A 19151-nucleotide genomic window follows, 5' to 3' on the forward strand; every position below is an offset into this window, starting at 1 on the left:
GATTCAAATTATGTAGCTAGATGGTCATTTCTGATATTTTAGAATAATTAGTATTTTTGTGTCATTACATTGTAGCCTACTATCAATTTAGAAGAGTCATTGTAACTATTGCATCTTTTCTGATTTCAGATTCTCTTCTTTCTAGATAGCTAATATCAATCCTGAGGCGTTATATGATTTTTTTTTCCCTCCTGAACTACCCGGCTACTGTTCCACCGTGTCAGTCCTGGAGAACAGGGCGAGCACTACCTGTGCATTAATGCCATCTGCCCTATGTTGAAGGGGAAGAACAAAACGTGACTTAAAAGGCTAAATATTGGTGGGTAAAGGACTATTTAAGGAGCTTCGTCCAATTCACTTAGTTGAGAACTTTGCAGCAGTTGGTTTTACAGGTTTCATACCAGGAAGCTCATCTACAACCTAGTTTCATCTCGGTTTGAACCAGTTTAGGTTGCATGAATGTTGCGCCATGTAGAGCCAGCCCAACTATAATTACATGTTTGTGTCTCAACCAGTACAACCTTGGACAAAACACATGTTTTGTACACTTGACTTGTCCTCTTGACATCTTCCTCCCTGAAAGCATAACTGGTTCAGACGAAGAGCAAAATGTAATTTTCAAATCAAAACATGTCCAAGTTCACTCTGAAACACAGTGTGTATGACACAGTGAGCGATCATCGCATCCGGTTCTCATACTCGCTCCCGTACAGGTGGCTGTCAGAAACATTCCCTGCAGTGCTACTGTGCTAGCCTGACTCATCAGCTGCTCAGTGAAGCAAATGTCATGTCTAACCAGTCGACTCAAATCTTCACGCACTGCTCTGATGTGAACACATGCAAGGTGACAATCCAGGGAAACATTAACTATTTTAGCTGTCTGGGTGTGCAGTGAGAGCTGGAGATGGGATTCGTGACAAATTGGAAGCTGTCAATCACATTAGTAATCAGAGCAGAGCCTTGAACTCACATTAGTTGCGAGCACCATGCAGGTGTTTCCTCTGCATTTGTTAACCCCTGAAGGTTTTAAAATGCCACAGGTCTGGTAAAGTCTAAGCTACATTCTTTAGCATGTTATGTTATGGCTGGATGTTCTTGAACTATTCACCTCAGCTCCTGGAACAGCTTCACCCCCTCTTGTCCTCGCTAAAGTGTCTAGAATTAGTTGGGGTGCATCAAATATTCTTATTCCAACAGTGGATCATTCAGCACAAGTGTTTCCACATCAGGCCAGTTTTAAGTGTGGATGATTTTTAGTGTTCTGGATAGGTTTATTTTCTGGAAGAAGGAAACCAAGCAGGTTGGCTTGTGCTTCATGGGAGATGTAAGATCGAGTTACCTGCAAGTTAGTGACCATTGTTCTCTGGCCTTTCATTACAGGTTAGAGTTTCCCTCTGAGCTATTCTTATAATCTGCCTGGGTCAAGGTCTGAACAGGCATAAGTGTCAGGATAAAATGATCAGTAGGATTCAGGGTACCCAACTTCTTCATTGCAAAGTGTGGGTCACTCAGAGTTCAGCATCTGCAGAAGTTTTGTTTGCTCCATATTCCCAAAACATCTTTCTGCTGTAGTATTTCCCTTTTCCACTGATCTCTCACTCTGTCATCATTATTTTAGAATGTAGTGGTGTGATTATTGAGCTTCGTTGCACAGTTTTAGAAGTCTGCGAGTAACTCCCTCAGCTTTGTCTTCATGTGCTACACCCCCTCGCTCCTATTCATAGTCTTCCTCTGACCTGCTGTCCCTCCATCCGCTCCATTACTTCTCTCTATTTTACCTGCCAGTTATTAAAGTAGATCTTATTAAAAGGCAGGAGGAAAAAAAAAAAAGCTAATCTATATTTGCATTCGGTCTATAGCAATTCATTAATATTATGACATTTACAGGGAGCTTGGAGGGCCCCGGCTGCCTGCTACCCTTTTCCCTCCTGGAAATGTTAATTTAAAAAGTTCTGTCTTTGTAATGGAATAAGAAATCCTCTTCTGCCCTATCAATTCTGGGTGTCTGGTGAGGAATACTAATTCATCTTCAGTTCCAATTGAGATAGCATGTCATTCTGATGGAATAAGAAAAGGAAGAATTGGTTTTAAAGTCCTTAATACCACCAGTTGTGTGTATTTCTCTTTTCGGCGGCAGTCTGAAAGCTGATGTACACATCTCCTTTTCCATTTGATGTGAATGCGTGCGTGTTTGTGTGTGTCTGTCCATGTGTTGCCAAGGAAATGTGTTTTCAAATTTCGTAGCATAAAAAAGCTAAATTGGAATTTGGTTTGTTCTTGTGTCTTTCAGATTACTCACCATGTGTACGAGACACTTCGGCAGTGTGGTGACACAAACTATACGGACGTACAAGACAGACCAGTTCCCCCTGCTCCTCATAGTCATGGGAAAACGCACTTCCAACGAAGTTCTAAACGTTATTCAAGGTAATAGTAATTTATTGTTATTATTAACCGTAATGCGCATAGATGAATTTATCTGTAACACGTGTCCAAAAAAAAAAAAAAAGTAAAAAGATCTTGTATTTGCTGATTGTAAGTGACTGTCTTGATGTGTAGGCAATACTACAGTGGACGAACTGATGATGAGGTTAATGGGAGCCATGGAAATCTTCACAGCACAACAGCAAGAGGACATCAAAGATGAGGTAACACTGGAACAAGCAACCAGGAAGCCTGCTCCTCCTCTCGAAGATGTTCAGAATGCTGTTGATTTCCATAAACTTGCTCATGCAGGGTTGACCTTTTTCTCCTTTCATATGAAAGAATCTGCCTCGTACCGCTGAGTTCAGTTGCAGGAGCAAATGCTGTATGTTCACATCAAGTAGAGTAATGCTGCTTTTTCCACTTTGTGGAAATTTGCTCAACTCTGCACAATTTTGGTGTCAAGATTTTGGTGTCGAGACGTTAACCCTGGAGCGATCTGATGTACAAGTGGACATTTCTCCCGCAGGTGCCCTGGTCAAAGGACCACCTGCTCACCTGCTTACATACACATTTGCATGAAAACAATGTTGTTTTATTATTATGATTTCTGGAGGTTTTAAAAAGCCCATTTAGCGTCATACGTGACGATAACATACGTACGGTGAATATAGTAGGGCCATTTCAAGACAGTACCATGCAGTGGAAGAAGTGGCCCATGCTGAAGAAGCAGCACACCTGCTCCCATTTACAGAAGTAGCGCCTCTCTTACTTCTTGTGTTGACTGTATAGCCGTTCCTTTATTATTGTTTCATTTGTGCCTTCATTCAAGCTTGTCCCTTTATGGTTGGCCCAGTCCTCTTCTGTCGGTTTCCCTGTTTAAGGGATAAATAGCAACCTGCTTGGGCAGATCAGAGGGCATTGTTAAGCCGGCTTACTTCAGCTGAATAACACATAGACAATACTCAACCATTCACCTTGTTCCCATGAAGTTCTAGTTTACTGCTACAGTCTTTGGTCGTACACACAGGAATTTGTCCCCAATTCATTCCAGTATGTGGATCACACTGTGCTGCAGCGTGTCTGTCAACGGCTTCTTTTACTCCAGTAGAACAAAAACATGGAGGGAAACACTTGATCGAAGACAGTGAGGGAAGAGTGGCTTCCCTTTCATGTTGGAGACTACAGAGCCCGGGACAGTGTCTTTCACTTGACCTCTCACGTCTTTGTCCCCGCTATCAGAGTTGACTGTCTTTCATGTGCATGTTTATGCAGATAATGAATGACACATTATGTGTTTTTCCCCTGGCAAGTTCCCACACTTTTTTGCGAGCCTCTTCAACATAGCTTTGCTTCTATTTTGACTACTGTATCTATAGATGACAGATGTCACACCACATTTGGAGTGACACAACTGGAGTCTGACTGTGAGCCAAATTGCAAAGTTCTCTAACAGTGCTAATTTGAAAGCCATTCAATCATTTCAGTTATGGGAACCGCAGATAAAGAGCGTTGACACACACATGCATGCGCGCGCACGCACACACACACACACACACACACTCACTTCAGTGACAGCTATTCTTTTAATGTGATCATTATTGCTACAATGCATGGCTTCATTTTAGATTTGTCACTCTTGTCACACTCAAATAATCATTAAAGATGAGCAGTGACAGGAGGAATTCAGAGTATTCACATGTAGCATATTACATTCCATGGATCATAAATTGTTCTACTTGTTCTGCTCACACTCAAAGGATCACAGTTTTCAGACTCTGTGATTGTGGGCCTCCCCTTACACAAACACTTTAAATAAGGTGCCCCAGCCAAGCCAACCTAGCTTAATATTACTGATTTACATAACATACATTTGTGTAAGAACATCTTATACATGACAACAATTTGTCCTGACTCATTTATTAGTTTCTGACCTCTGTGAAAGTAGGAAAAACAGTAAAATCACATACATGAAGGCTGTTTTGCGCGATGTCCTTTCATAACTAATATTCTTTCACCTCCACTCACTGAACCTCCCCTGAAATTGTCTGGAGCCCCCCTGGGGAGGCCCACCTCACACTTTGAAAAACCTCTGGCTTCGAGTGAACAGTGTTAATTTAAAGGAGAAGAGTGAAAGAGAATTGGTTGCAACCTTCTATGACCTGGCAGCTGTGCTACCAAAATATTATCTAGCAAGATTTATGACTGATTTTAACTTGTCCTGTGTGTCGCATTTGTGGGAGCAAACACTGCCATCATCTTTCTTTGTGAATATGTATCGATCTGCAAATGAAATAGTTCTTATTATCCTTGGTTCTTATCACTTTTATAACAGTCATGTTCTCTTTTGGACAGATAAGAAATCCTATTTGCTGTGGTAAAAGTTTAGAGTGAAGTTGTTGTGAAAAGGGTATTAATGTGTGATGATTATCCAGGTGTGTCCTGCCAGAAGGGAATGGCTTGTGAAATTGTCTCATCAGCACAGCGTGGAGTGATTTTGGAAGTGTACTGTTCTAGTTTGATTCTCCATTATTACCAGCAGTAACCACAGGAATTGAGTGGATCCTCTATGTGACAGGACCTATCCCATCTCTGGGGTAAAGAGGGTGAGGGTGATGCTGCTCTGGTCTGACCTTCGCTGTATCGGTTCTCTGTCATCACTAAGCTTCTCTTCTTCCTTCTCCCTATGTTTTTTTTCAGTTTTTCTCCCTTTTTTTCCACCTCGCCAATCGAAGGGCAGACTCAGACACGAACACAGACATCCACTCAGCCCAGACATATCACTCTGACAGTGACTTTATGTCTGTCTGGAAACGGAGCAGCTGGACAGCCACATTGTGACTTTAACCGTCCTGACTGACTTGCCAGTCATACCAAGGCTTGTCTGTGTTTTAGCTTAGTGGTTAATGATCAACTGACTACTCACTGACGGACTGGTGGTCACCATCAGAGGTCACTGTGAGGTCATTTCACTTAAAAACACCACCAAAACTAAGCGGTGTACAGTTTTTGGAGTATACAGATGTGCTGAATAAAATACCGCTTGAAGAACAGCAGTTGTGGAGTTTGAGGTCAGCGTCTTGGTCAAAGGCAATATTAATGGCTGGACTGTTGTTATATAACAAAAGGACATATCCTTTAGTGTGGGAGGGAACTGGATTACCTGGGGAAATGCTCATAAATGTCAAGGGAGCATCTTAGGCTCCTCAACAGACCCACAGCTTGAGGATCAAATCCAAGAGTCTTTTAGATGTGAAGTGACTGTGAGCCACAGTGACATCATTCTCCCCCAAAAACAAATCACAGTGTGTAAAAGTTCCCAGTAAAAGTACTTTGAGGAGAGAGTTGGAATGAACCGATGGCTTATTGTGGTTTTGCTAGGCACATTCGGGTATGCCGGCAGTGCGGCAAGGAAAAAGAAACCCAACTTGAAACACATGAATAAAGTCAGATTTAATTGGTGAATAAAAATGAATACGATCTTTAAAACAAAAAACAATCGCCACATTAGAAAAAGAACAGGAGTACATTTGTTTTACTTGTTTATAGGGCTGTTGAGATTTGCTGCCTCAAACGTGGATGAGACGTAACTGTAACAAGTCTTGTTGGCTTTTATGAGTTTGAAATCTCAACCACCGAGTATGATGGAATATATGCTGCTGTTAAAACATTTGTGAAATTTGTTATTGCTTTTTGTTAGCCACAGGCTGTTTAGATACCACGAAGCATTCCTTCTTTCTCCTTGTACCAGTGATGTTCACATTCACATATGGGTGAGACAGTTTGATGTGCTGCCAGCGACGTTACAGCTCTAACTTAAAGAATGCCGGCAACTGACTTTCATCTTATTTAAACTTTTTCCATCTTAGTTTAAGATACCAGAGATACTTTAATGTTCCCAAAGAGCTGGAGCATCTTCATGTTCTAGTTTATGTCTGTTGATGCTTCAAGGGATTGCTGAGGAGCAACCAGCCCTTTGCGATATTTCGAAATTTCACACACCCACAAATTCCAAGTGTGATAATTAAAACAGCTCTACATCAATGCGGTGTTTGTTCTTGGTGTACCGAAAGACCACGTCACAGATTGTCTTTGCAAACTTGAACTTTTACATTTTTAGTCTAGGCTACATTTCTCTTAAGAAGAAGAGGCCAATGAAAATTACTTGATAGGGATCTATGTATTTTCTCTCAAATATTATGCCCAATAATCTAACCTTGTAACCTTCTAACTGTACCAAACAGCAAGGGGAGATTAGTATCTAGAAGTATAGTAGAGTACTAGAAGATAAGTCAGTTCTAAAAAGGTGTTTGTCCTAGATGTTACTCTGTAAAATAACATCGTCTTTGGGCAGACACATGACAGTGTCATTTTCACGTCGTGTCCTTCAAGCATGTTGTGTCATTCAAATAATCAGTTGCATTTTCAAACATTTCCTGGTTTCCTCTGTAGGAAATGAATGTAGACCATGCTGCACTGTGTGATTTGTTTGCACGATTCAAAGCCAGTCCTTCAGTAGTGGCCATCTTTGATGCTTTTGTCCCTCTCAACCATTCTTTTACAGTTTCTTTTCAATGTCTGTCTATTATGCGGGCCAAAAGCACAAATGTATCCTTTGCATTTTCAGACTGGGTACAACAATACACACTGTCCTTTTGCTTGCCCACTGCTTAGCTGCACAGTGGCCTTTAGATCATCACAATAAGCTTACTTTGCCATATCCGGACTGGCACACAGCGTGGGCCTTCAGAAAAGAAGAACTAATGGCTGTGCGCTGTTCACACAATGGACTCTCGTATTTAGTCCCAGTTTGTGTAAAGCACTTTGTAGCCACAGCAGGTAAAAAGAGAAAAGCGGCCTGTCCCCTTCCCTCTGTACAAACAGGAAGAGAGAAGAGGAGTGAATACAAGAGAAAGGGATGGTGAAACTGAGATGAGGAAAGATAAAAGAGGCCAGGGGTCTGGTAAATGACAGCCTGGTCACAATGAATTCCCCGCCGCTGCTACTCTTTCATACCTGGTGTTTGTACGTTACCACACTTGACATGCAGCATTTTCTTTTGCTTGGTTCTTTCTGGCTTCCCCACCCAGCAATGACTTCAGTGTTTTGTACTTGTGTATCCTTTATGATGATGTCACTTAATGGGCCCCCATGTTCATTCTCCCTCTCTCTACTCAGGATGAGCGTGAGGCGAGAGAGATGGTGAAGAGAGAACAGGACGAGGCCTACCGTCTGTCTCTAGAGGCTGACCGCAAGAAGGTACTTCAAAATAAACTTAATTAACTCACCAGTCTACTTGTACCCCAGGTATGACTACCATTTTTGTCATATTTAATAGTATAGTTATAGTACATGGTTGCATATACGACATTTAGGCCTCCAGCTGTTGAAGGTGCTCATTTGGATTATGAGACCTAAGCAACACGGGAAAAAGTTACCTTTCTTACTAATGAAGCATTGCAAAGTGATAAAATACAGAAAACAAAATTACCATTTAGTACATCATGGGACTTAGTATTCAAATCTGATGCTGCTGTTTAATCAAGTGTGTTTTTCTAGAGAGAAGCCCAGGAGAGAGAAGAGGCTGAGCTGGTTCGCCTGGAACAGATGAGAAAGGAGCAGGAGGAGGAGAAGGAGGTGAGAGAGCAGTCGTAGCCGCCTCATCCTCACATTATGCAAAATACTTGTGTTAATATTCCATCTTAATCAGTTCTGGGCCCGAGCAGTGCTATGTTGTGGTGCCATTGTGCTGTTTTTTTGTTTGTTTTTTTAATCTGTCTTGCTCTCAATTTCATTATCACTCAATGAGATGATGACGCCTGCCAGTCCGTGAAGCGTACGTGCGTGTGTGCGCGCGCGCGTGTGTGAGAGAGAGGGTGAGGCCGAGGATGATCAGGCTAACAGACATTTTTAGAAGAATGAAATATCCTAATTACAGCGAGGCCCATCCCTGTAAATGTCACCTTTCATACACTCAGTTATTGTTCTATTTAGGTGCTATAGCACACAACCTCACATTGAAACCAAAGTGAACAAAGACTCAGAAAGACTCAGGTGATTCATGTACACACTCTTTTGCACAAACACACATAACCTAAGCAAACACACATATTCACTTGAAAACCATTGCTGTGTGTGAAGAGGGGGCTAACACGCAGCAGGCAGACACACTGTCACGCATACAGGGAAAATAATAATTGTGAGGACCAATGTTGTAATACACTCTAGTAATACAGTGTAGTACTGGCTGATTGTTGTTGACTCAGCAGCAGAAAGCCTCGGGGCCCAGAGAGGTATTGGGTGACCCGACTCGCCCAGGTGATTTGTCACTTAAGTTAAACAGAAAACAACAAAAGAGCCCTGGGCTGGCCCGCTTAATTATATCACTGTTGTTCACCTACCAAACTGTGTGCGCACACTAGTGTGTTTTAAACAATAGCCACTATGGCCTCGCTAATATCACCTTTCTTTACCCACGTTTCATGGTTTTCATGGTGCCCCCCATGCTAACATGCTGGCAAACTTCTCCACATCTTTTTAGCGGATAACCTCCCATTAAAAAAAAAAAAAAAAAAAAAAAGGGAAAATCATAGCACACTGTCAATGTAAATGCACTAAGAGCGCGTGTCATGAAAACTTTGCTGATGTGTAAAGTCTGAGACGTTCTTATATTGTATTATTATATTGTTGCTGTCGCCAGTTTTCCTGTTGGCAGCCTTATTGTTCTATGAATTTCTACAGAATCTTACATATCTGATGTCAACCCCTGAATGACGTTAATTTGCTCACATAAAGAAGCAGGAGATCAAGACTTTGTTGTTTGTTGGAGACTGACGCCTTTGCAGACCTACTTATTTTATTTATTATGTATATTCTGATGTATTTTAATTACTACTGCATTGTAATTAGTCTTTATCTTAAAAGTTTTTTTTTCCCTTACTCTATTCTTTTGAGACTTCTGAGGCAGTACTTGTGTTTATTACAGAAACTGCAGGCAAAACAAAAACATCAGTAACCACCAGAGAGCCAACATTGCTAGTGGGAGCGCTTTCTCTGTGATTTTATGCCTTTGTGCAAAGAATAGGGAGATTAAAGTAGGAGCTGATGTACAGAGGGTCTTAGCATATAGTTGTGTGGCTGTCAGCTGCAACCCTCCATCCCACCCCACCCTCCATTTGTTTGCTTTCTGTGGTTAGCAGAGTGAAGCTGGAGAGCCAGATAAACGGATGGATAGATGCTTCTGAATATTTGTATGGAGCAGCCGCGTGTTCTGTGGTTTCTTTAGTGACGCTACCACATTTTATGCTTGTGTCTGTGGTCTACATTTGGATGTCCACAAGTGTGTGTGTGTGTGTGTGTGTGTGTGTGTGTGTGTGTGTGTGTGTGTGCGTGCTAGTGCGTCCCTTGGGGGCCCTTTAACTCAGTCAGCATCAGCTCTTATACCTGAGGGAGCTGACGGCGGAGCGGCACGCGCTCTACCCTGCCCACCCAACACCAGAAGCTGCTAATGAGCTACTGTTGTACACTCTTATGAAATATAATTGCATTATGGTGTGTAAATAAAGCCGGGGCGTGTTGTCACAGCATATGCTCCCTGGCTGGCCAAACAGGAACAACAAGCTAGGGGGGAGGAGGAGAGGGGCAGAAGTAGAAAGAGGAGGGAGGCTCCAGGGAGCAGTTGAAACACCATCTTTAGAACACAGGCGAGCTGATTAGCTTTACTGTGAAATATGACAGTTGAAGAGGGTCTTTTGTGCAAGTAAAGCCACTCTTTTCCTATCTTACTTAACATGAATAAATATCTTAAAAATAGCTTCCCCTTGGCTCTTACGGAAAAGATGCTGAACTGTCTTTGTTGGACTGGTACTATAATTGACAGGCTCAATCCCAGACTTTCTTTCCAGGGCAAGAAAACTCTCATCAAGAAACTTTTTCACAGGCTGAACTGTTACTTTACTGCCTTTTGAGATCCACCAGACTTCAGGGAACAGGGTGAGACACAGGGCAACTAATTTAATCACATTCTCAGGACAAGAAGTTCCGATTAATTACTGTGAGGCAACAGTGCTGCAATCAGACTCTGGGAGCAACTTCTTGGGTTGTCTGTCATACATGTTTGGATAGTGCGATAGTGTGTGTGTCGTCATCTTCATAACAGCCTGTGTTACTGTTGAATCTTTGGTTTAAGTTTACTAGACACACAAAGAGAAAGTGCAGCATTTTTATCATAACCTGACTGGACAACTTATTGTTTATCTTTCACTGGGAAGGACTATGTACTATGATCTTTTAATTGCATAAAAAAACAGGATAAATTAGAAAAATATTCATCAGGAAAGACTTTTATTATTAGGTGTCTGTTAGAATATTTTTCAACCTGACTGTCCTCACACATGACTGTATAATGGGAGAAGGTTTTTGTTGCAGCACCGGGAATGACAGCTGCAACTCAGCAACACCTGTATGTAAACATTCCTGCCTTCAGTCACGTGAATCACTACTGTTTATACTCCACGTTAGCCTGTCATCTGTCCCTCATGAACCAGTTTTCACAGATTTGTGTATATTGAAGAGTACACAAGGGTGTGCAGAAAGCTTTGATGAAGTTGCTAACTTGTACTGTCAGCCTCCTCGCAGTGCAGAACATGTGACAGTGATTTGATCTCCAAGCTTGTGAATAGGAACGTTGCACTGACCGCACAACTGGATTTCTTTCAGGCAATCCGCTTGTCATTGGAGCAAGCCCTACCGCCGGAACCTGACGAGGAGTCAGGACAACAAATCAGCAAACTCCGAATCCGTACACCAAGTGGTGAATTTCTGGAAAGGCGTTTCCTGGGCAGCTGTAAACTGCAAGTCCTCTTTGACTTCGTGGCCTCCAAGGGATACCCCTCCGATGAGTTCAAGCTCCTCACCACCTTCCCGCGTAGAATTGTGAGTAGTTTACTCGCTCTCTCTAACCCAAAAACATGCACGGGAGGGTAAGTGAACAGAGAGGTTGTGAGCATTACAATCATCATCCAGTCTCTTGTCTCCTGTCCCTAACAACAGGTCCCCCCCCCCCAACCAAACACACACACACACACACACACACACACACACACACACACACACACACACACACACATACACACACACATGCACACACACACACACACACATTCACACAAACAAGTGCTAAATTTGTCCTTTCCACAGTTGCGTAGCAGCAGGTTACCAGGTGTTCATGACCAAAGCTAACATCTCTGCTGGAGAAATCCACAGCTGTAATTGGCTTTTTGTGTGTGTGTGTGTGTGTGTGTGTGTGTGTGTGTGTGCGTGCGTGCGTGCGTGCGTGCGTGCGCGTGCGTGCGCCTTGGTTGAGTCACCGGTCACAGCTGTCAGTGGTGTGGCAGTTAAGACAATCTGTTAAGTTATTTTTTTTTTTGATGATTTTTGTCATTATTTAGTCTCAAAGTGTTTACGGGCTGCAGCAGCACCAGCACGTCCTTTTCTTTGTTTGTTTACGCGTACCTGTGATGGAGCAAGTTAAGCCTACTGCTTATCTGTCCACCTGCGCACACTTAATACTGAGTGAATATTAATTAGTGTCTGCCCGTTGTGAATACAGTACTCTAGGACTGTTAGGATACAGTTGTCAGCACTAACAGTAGTAATCTCAATGGCTGTTCTGCTGACGCCCGGCACCCTCATCCAGCTACAACCATCATTAGAGGGCTTGGTCGCCGCACTCTGATAGCAAGCTAATGAGCGCTGTTTTAACTAGCGGTTTAATTAGCCATGCTGCTGGAAACAAAAATGGGATTTCCATTAATCAAGACAGGAGTGCATGTGGAGGGTGGGTGGTGGTTGTATCGAGGTGTGTGCGTGTGCGTGTGTGTGTAGGCTTGCCCAGGCAGTGTGCCATTGTAGTCCGTAGAGACCACTGGGGCACAAACACCTCAAACTAGCACACACATTATCACATAGCTCACACTCTTCATTTCGTCACAATCACACACTTCAATACATGCACAAATATTTTCAAGCAAACACATGCCCCGCTCACAACTTTGTCACTTAAAGGATTCACAGTTGTCTCTTTATAATCAAGAGTAAACATGTGTTTGAGACAGAGATAAAGATGTGTCTGCATCGCAGATGAAATTCCAGCAAAAACAGGATGGGAGGATTAGAGGGGTAGAGAAGCGAGGAGAGGATGGTAAGTGCCGAACTAGTAGAAGGAGAACGGAGAAGGCAGAAGCTCAAACAAAGAGAAGATTTAATCAGAGAAACAGTCTGAAAGAGAAAAGATAGAGAAGACAAGTTGAGAAGATATTAAAGAGGAAAATGGAAGATAATTCCAGAATCCAGAAAGGCGAGAGATTTGGGGAAAGAGAGGAAGGAAGCAGATGAGTGGCGGTGCCAGTCTGAGGCTGTGAACACAGCCCCCCTGTCTAATCCTGCAGCTCTGTGTTGTAATTAAATGAGAGGGAGCGTAGAAAGCCTCCATCCCGTCCAGACGCTCTCACTGTTGCTCTGCCAGGATCAGAGGATAGAGGATAGACCACTATTGCATTTGTAATACTGCACAACTGTTGAAACCTTCTTTCACTTTTCTAGTTTTCACAGCTTTGTGCAGTGTCACTCTTTCTTTTGCTCTTTCCCTCTCCTGTAGCTGAATTTATTTCTTTTCCAGTTATTGAACTGTGGCGCAAATAAATGTTCTTAGGAAAGGCAATTTTATTTGTGAAGCACATTTCATACTACAGCCGTCTCAGAGTGTTATACAGACAAACAATAGAAGCAGCAGTCAGCATAAAATGACGAAAAAATAAGAAGTCTAAAACAATAAAGCAGACAGGATAAGATAATAAAAACAGGCAAATAAAGTTGACATAGTTTTAGACTGTATTATTTTTGGCTAAATTGAAAACAATGTTGACAAGTAGATAAAATGTGCATCAGTAAATGAAGGAACACAGGTTTTAATCCAGTCTGTAAATCAACTCTTGACTCTGTGAGATAAACCATCAGAGCCAGATCAGATGTATTTGATTTCATGCTTTTGCCACCTTCCTGTAGCGTCGCCAATAAGAGCCTATTAGTCTCCCTTTTTTTGGACCCGGTCTCTTCCTCAGCATTTGGTATCATTGGCTTATCTCTTCAGCACTACAGCAGGCCTTACACTGGCATCATTTGTACTAGGCTTAGCCGTGCTCAGGGAACTAACCCTTTCTCCGTTTATGACTGTCAGCGAGTTTGGGGAAGAGGAGGGGTGTTTAGTGTTTCAGTTTTCATCTTTTCATTCAAGAATTCCCTCCTTTTTTCTTTGATACCTAGTGAGCAGAGAGGCCTGAGGTCTTCTTCCTTCAGTTTGTGGTGAACATGTTTAGACTGCCGGTATAATAATCCCGTCTTCCTCCTCTGCAGTCATCTCTTCCTCCGCTCGTAGACACCCAAACACTGTCAAAGCGGTGTATTATTTTCCTCTCTGTGATACTGTACTCTCTTTCACCTTCTCCTAATCCTTCTTCCAGCTCTGTCAATGACATGGCCCAAATCATTCTTAGACAAAACTCGAGATGCAGAAAAAATAAACAGCGGCACCAAAGACGCTGTGGACTCTTACTGAAATAGATTTTACATCTGTTTTACTGATGTGTTTTGTTTTTCTTTTCCTTCTATCTGAAAGGTACAAGAACAAGTATGACAGTTTATTTTCAAAGTAGTTTCATTCAGAGTTGCTTCCTTGGGTCTGTTCTTCTAATATTCTGTCTGCATTATACAAACTTGAACCTCATCACTTAATGTCAAAAGCTTTTGTCTTCTTCTCCTCCTCCCTGCAGTTTCCCCTCCTTCTGTCTCCCTTTTTCCCTCCTCTTTCTCCTGTACCTCCCTACGCTCCCTTTCTTTTGCAATTATACTTTACTTTTCCTCTTTTAACCCTCTTAAATCATTACTTGTTTTTTTTTAAACAAGCGCCACTCTATTTTATTTGCTCTCATTTCACTTGTCCTCCATTTCTCCTCTTCCACATTCTCTGCCCCCCCACTCCCTCCCACCCCCTCCCACCCTGTCCAGTGTGTGCAATGCTTTCCTCCCTTTGAAGTTCCGTATTCTGCTCCGTTCTTTTTTTGTTCACGCTCAGGCGCTACGTGCTGTCAATGCTCCTGGCAGCAGATAATGATCTCCCACTGCTTTTGTAATTGGCCAAATAAACACTTGACAACACTAGTTTAAAACAGACAAGTTATTTGGTTTTAATTAACATAGTAGGGCCTGTAATGGCTCCTTTAAAAAAAAAAAGGCGTTATTTCAGCTGCACGTTTGATTATGTTGGGGAACGAACATCTTGAGGGCCTGTGTTTATTTTTCCTTTATTTCCTTTCACTGCGGAGCATCGCTGTGCGTTGCCTCCTCTGTTATCAGTGTTTTATTCATTTCAATCCTGCGATGTACAATTGTGGTATTTATTTTGAATTTCATGTGAAGTGCTAGAATTGTGGTTTCAACCGCAGTTAAAAGAAAGCTGCTGATTATTTAATTTCATACAATTTTTTTTTATGAAGGAAAGAATGATAGATTATAGAAGACTGCGGAGAATCACCATCTGTCTTTTTATTTGCTTCCAGTTTTTGAATGAGGCTTTTTCCATGCTGAGCTCCAATTCATTATCGCTTTAGTTTTTGCTTCAGGCAAACAGAGTTCATGCTACATGGTTTGTTTTGTTTTTTTATGAAACCCCATTAATACTTTTTTAGTCAGGTGAAATTATTAACCTCAACTTTGAAATTATTTCTCCTTAGTTCACCTGATAGATTCGAGGCAGATGAAAACTATATTGACTCAAGGTTGAAAACAAACTGAAAACCAGAGAGCAAGATTGTGTCTGTGCGATGTATGAATGTATGTATGCATGCCTGTGTAGGCACAGGAGGAGAGAATATGGCTTAGGCTGAGCAGAGGAAAAACAACAGCTTTGTTTATTGACAGATGCCTCCATGCTTATGGTCTGTTAATTGGATAACAATGTAAACAATCACCGATGGCGCCCGTCTCCTGTGTCAGTGTGGCATCTTGTTTCCCTACTTTCTTTTTCAGAGTCAGATGCTGCTCTTCCCCCTGTCGTCTCTCCCTGGTGTACAACAAACTCGCATCCAAATTCACTCAGAACACACGCTTACACACACACACACACACACACACACACACACACACACACACACACACACACACACACATTCTTATATGTAGACACACATCCATACAAGCACACACACACCTGCTCCACCCCAAAGCCTCATTTACTCTTACCTGATGCTGTGGTGTCATAACAGCTTGTCGGGTTCATTAGCATGGCAGCCATTTGTGACTTGCCGCTCCTGAGGTGGGAAAAGAAACGCAGCATCCCTGTTGGTTGAAACCCCCCACCCCCCAACACCACCACGCTGGGATTGAATATATTTGCAGCAAACACATACACCATTTTACTGCTCTTCGTGGCATCTTGCTCCCCACTGTGTTCTGAGGTCGTTGACTAGGTGAGGGGCATAAGGGTTGATTTGGCAGCCCCGGGCTTCTCAAGATCCCACAGAGAAGTCAAGAGTCTAAATGACACGTTGAAATGAGGACAAGGAGAGGAACGACATGGAGTCAAAGAGCGCTGGTGTGCACACGGTGTGACATTTTCAGACTCCCTCTGGAGATGCAAAGGTTGTCTGATGCTGATGTTTCCTCCTCACCTTCCCCTAATTTACCTCACTTCTTCCTTGTTTTTTCGTTCCACGTCTCTCTCTTAGTGTAGTTTTGCTGATGTTGGCACAAATTTAAATGTGGAGTTAGTTTTGATTCTTAACTTAGGCTAAAACCTCTAGAAATATCAATGAGAGACGATCTCAGGATTTTTTTTAATCCTTGAAAACATAAACTGTAATTCTACAAACACACAAAAATATATATTTCACACACATAAACATTCCATTCCTGAAATATGTATGCACGCATGCATAGAGGATTTGACCTTTGACCTTGATCGTCACCTCACTTGTCATGTATCCCATCGAGGGTGAGCGCAGGTGAAGATGTGACTCAGTTCACGGTCATGTTTCATTCCCTACAATAGTCTGCCTCAGACCCATCGCTGGTCTTGTTGTGAGGTCAACCTTTACTGCGCTCTGCTTGCCCTTCGACCCCCTAGAGCAGGTACAGGGAACTGCTTAATTATCCCACTGTGAGGCCCCTAATCAGAGGGCTGACGCAGCAGTCATCAGATAAGCCCTGGACACATCTCATTGTCACACCACCTCGCTGTCACACAGCCTTTTCAGCCCAGGTGTTAGATTGGCCTGATGTAACACAACCCCACCAGTGATTAGCTCACATAAGCTAAGAGGCCCACAGGACCGGTGGGTGTCAGAGAGAGTCAGATTGTCCTGTTTTAAAACATAGGTCAGAGCCCCTTCGCGTCAGCTAACTCGATCAGCTCCGTTGTGGGTGGTACTGTGTTGGTCTTCTGCTGCTAGACAATAGCTGTTGCACCACTATTCAACACACAAAAATGTTTCTCTCCACCATCGGCTACGTTGCTTGACCTCTTTTGTGCTGAAATTAGCAATTTTTAGCCATCCAAAACACACAGAGATCTGCTTTTAATCCCTGCTACTTTCGCTGTCATCTCTTTCAGATGTGCATACACACCAGAGAGCTTTTACAGAACACACACTCTCCTCTTCTCTCTTATAACCTTCATCAGTTTGTTCTGGATTGGAGCCTTTCAAAGAAAACAAACCTGATGGTCCTCTTAGGGACACAAAGCTCTCACTGCTCCGATTACTGCCTAGACTGTTTTTTAAACACAAAGTTAAAATAACACACCACATACACACTCGTATACGTAGTACGAGAGCTGCACTCTTCTCCTGCTTGGATCTCAGGCTGTAAATGACAGGACTGTCACTATGTTGAGCTTCTTTATGTGCCCTGGTTGATGGAAATTGAAACTTAAAGTAGATGGAAGGAAATACACTCACCATTTTTAATCCGAAACATTTAATTTTAGGGATGTACAATGACATCAACACCATTGGTAACGGCAGATATTGGTCATTTCTTAAATGTATCATTATCTGTCCCATCGCCAATATTTATATCAGCACAGCAAATCAAGATTAGTTTCTCCATTTTTACTCATTGTTGTTATTTATAATGAAGCAATTATGAGCGATGGGCTTTTCGGGAAATAAAGACCACCGCTTTTCAGTGTGTATGCAGTATCTTTTAGTGGGACCTGGATTTTTGGACATTTCTAAGTTTAAGAAAAGGTTAAAATCATACAAATCAACAGAGTTTGATGCCATTCTCACATTCTCCCTCTTCCTCCCCCATGCCCCTTCTCGTCTCCCTGCAGATCACCCAGTTGGATCCGGGCTCAACTCTGCTTGAGGCCAAGTTGTTTCCACAGGAGACGCTTTTCCTGGAGGCTAAAGAGTAACAACTTGCCCTCTGAGAGCAGAGTGGACCAAGTTATTGACTGACTGATGAACTGGCTGGACACACACTAGTCACCGAGCATGGGCCCCACTGTTCTGGGCCTGCAAACACACACACACACACACACGCACGCACACGCAAACACACATACACGCACATGACATAAACAAGGACCACCCTCTCAGAATTACATAATCACACTGGCATGCACATCCAGTGACACACAAGTGCAAGTAAGCTTCTCTGCCCTCGGCCTGGTCGTGGTACATGAATGGCAAGTGTACACGTGTTGCACAGAGGAGCATAGACAGTATCACAAGCACAGAGCCAAACACTAACTCACCCCCACCCACCCACACACCCCACCCGCACCCCTGACCCAAACCTATCTTTGGCTCTCCTTCCAACCTCTCACACACACACAAACACACACACACACACACACACACACACACACACACACACACACACACACACACACGCATACACACTTCACAACTTCCGACTGCTGTGTCATGGTTTTCCCTTCACAACACAAACACAACACGGTGATATGACAGCATCGAAAGATTGACTAGACAAACCTTTGTCACAGGGAAAAAAAAAAAACAACAAAATATGGTGTTCTCCCCGTTTCCACATTCAGATCACTGAGGCTGCTTTTTTAGAACATGTTTTTTGTGTTTGGAAAAAAATATATATGCTGAAAAATAAAAGACAGCAAGAAGAGAAGCAGCCCTGCTGATGTCTGGGCTGCCTCATGTCCACATGTACCCCCCCCCCCCCCCCAATCAAATCTACCCTTCCCTTTGCCCCCTCCTCTACCCCTTCACCCCTCCGTCCGCTGTCCACCATGGGGATGGGACAGGATCTATTCTTTTCTTCCCCTGGTTTTAAAATCCACTGCTCCACAAGCCAACGAATTGCTCAGTTTCCTTTTTTTTTTTCTTTTCTCTTGATCCTTTTTAAGTTTGATGCTGTATTAGTTTTAGTTTGATATACATTATATAAAATATATGAATATGAACATCATTTTGTCTCGCCCAAGAATCTGTTGGCGCATGTGTGTTTCTTTTTCAAATGGTTTAAGCGTGTCATGGAAAATGTTGTCACTGGAAAAGGGAAGCAAAAATTTTTGAAGCATCTAAATGGAATCGCTGCCGTGGGAGATGGCGATCGCCAGCGCAGGAGGCGGTCTTATCGACGTTCAACTTCTTATTAAGTTTCTCAATTGGATGGGCGGATGAAACAAGAGG

The 19151-nt window shown here is 42.7% G+C and overlaps 1 protein-coding gene across 2 annotated transcripts in view; it reads left to right on the forward strand.

Moving 5' to 3' along the window:
* faf1 (Fas (TNFRSF6) associated factor 1) overlaps positions 1–18927 on the forward strand; it is a 58533-nt gene extending 39606 nt beyond the window's left edge. For both annotated transcript variants that reach the window (XM_086225001.1, XM_086225000.1), the window contains exons 15-20: positions 2291–2427; positions 2560–2648; positions 7603–7683; positions 7984–8061; positions 11143–11358; positions 17813–18927. In XM_086225001.1, the coding sequence (XP_086081127.1) occupies positions 2291–2427; positions 2560–2648; positions 7603–7683; positions 7984–8061; positions 11143–11358; positions 17813–17896 (685 nt within the window). In that variant the 3' untranslated portion in view covers positions 17897–18927. The remainder of the gene's footprint in view (positions 1–2290; positions 2428–2559; positions 2649–7602; positions 7684–7983; positions 8062–11142; positions 11359–17812) is intronic.
* The last annotated feature ends 224 nt before the right edge of the window (positions 18928–19151 follow it).

Source organism: Aulostomus chinensis, chromosome 14 (genome assembly GCF_037954235.1).
Source record: "Aulostomus chinensis isolate RoL2024-O1b breed Wild chromosome 14, RoL_Achi_v1.0, whole genome shotgun sequence".
NCBI classification, from domain to species: Eukaryota; Metazoa; Chordata; class Actinopteri; order Syngnathiformes; family Aulostomidae; genus Aulostomus; species Aulostomus chinensis.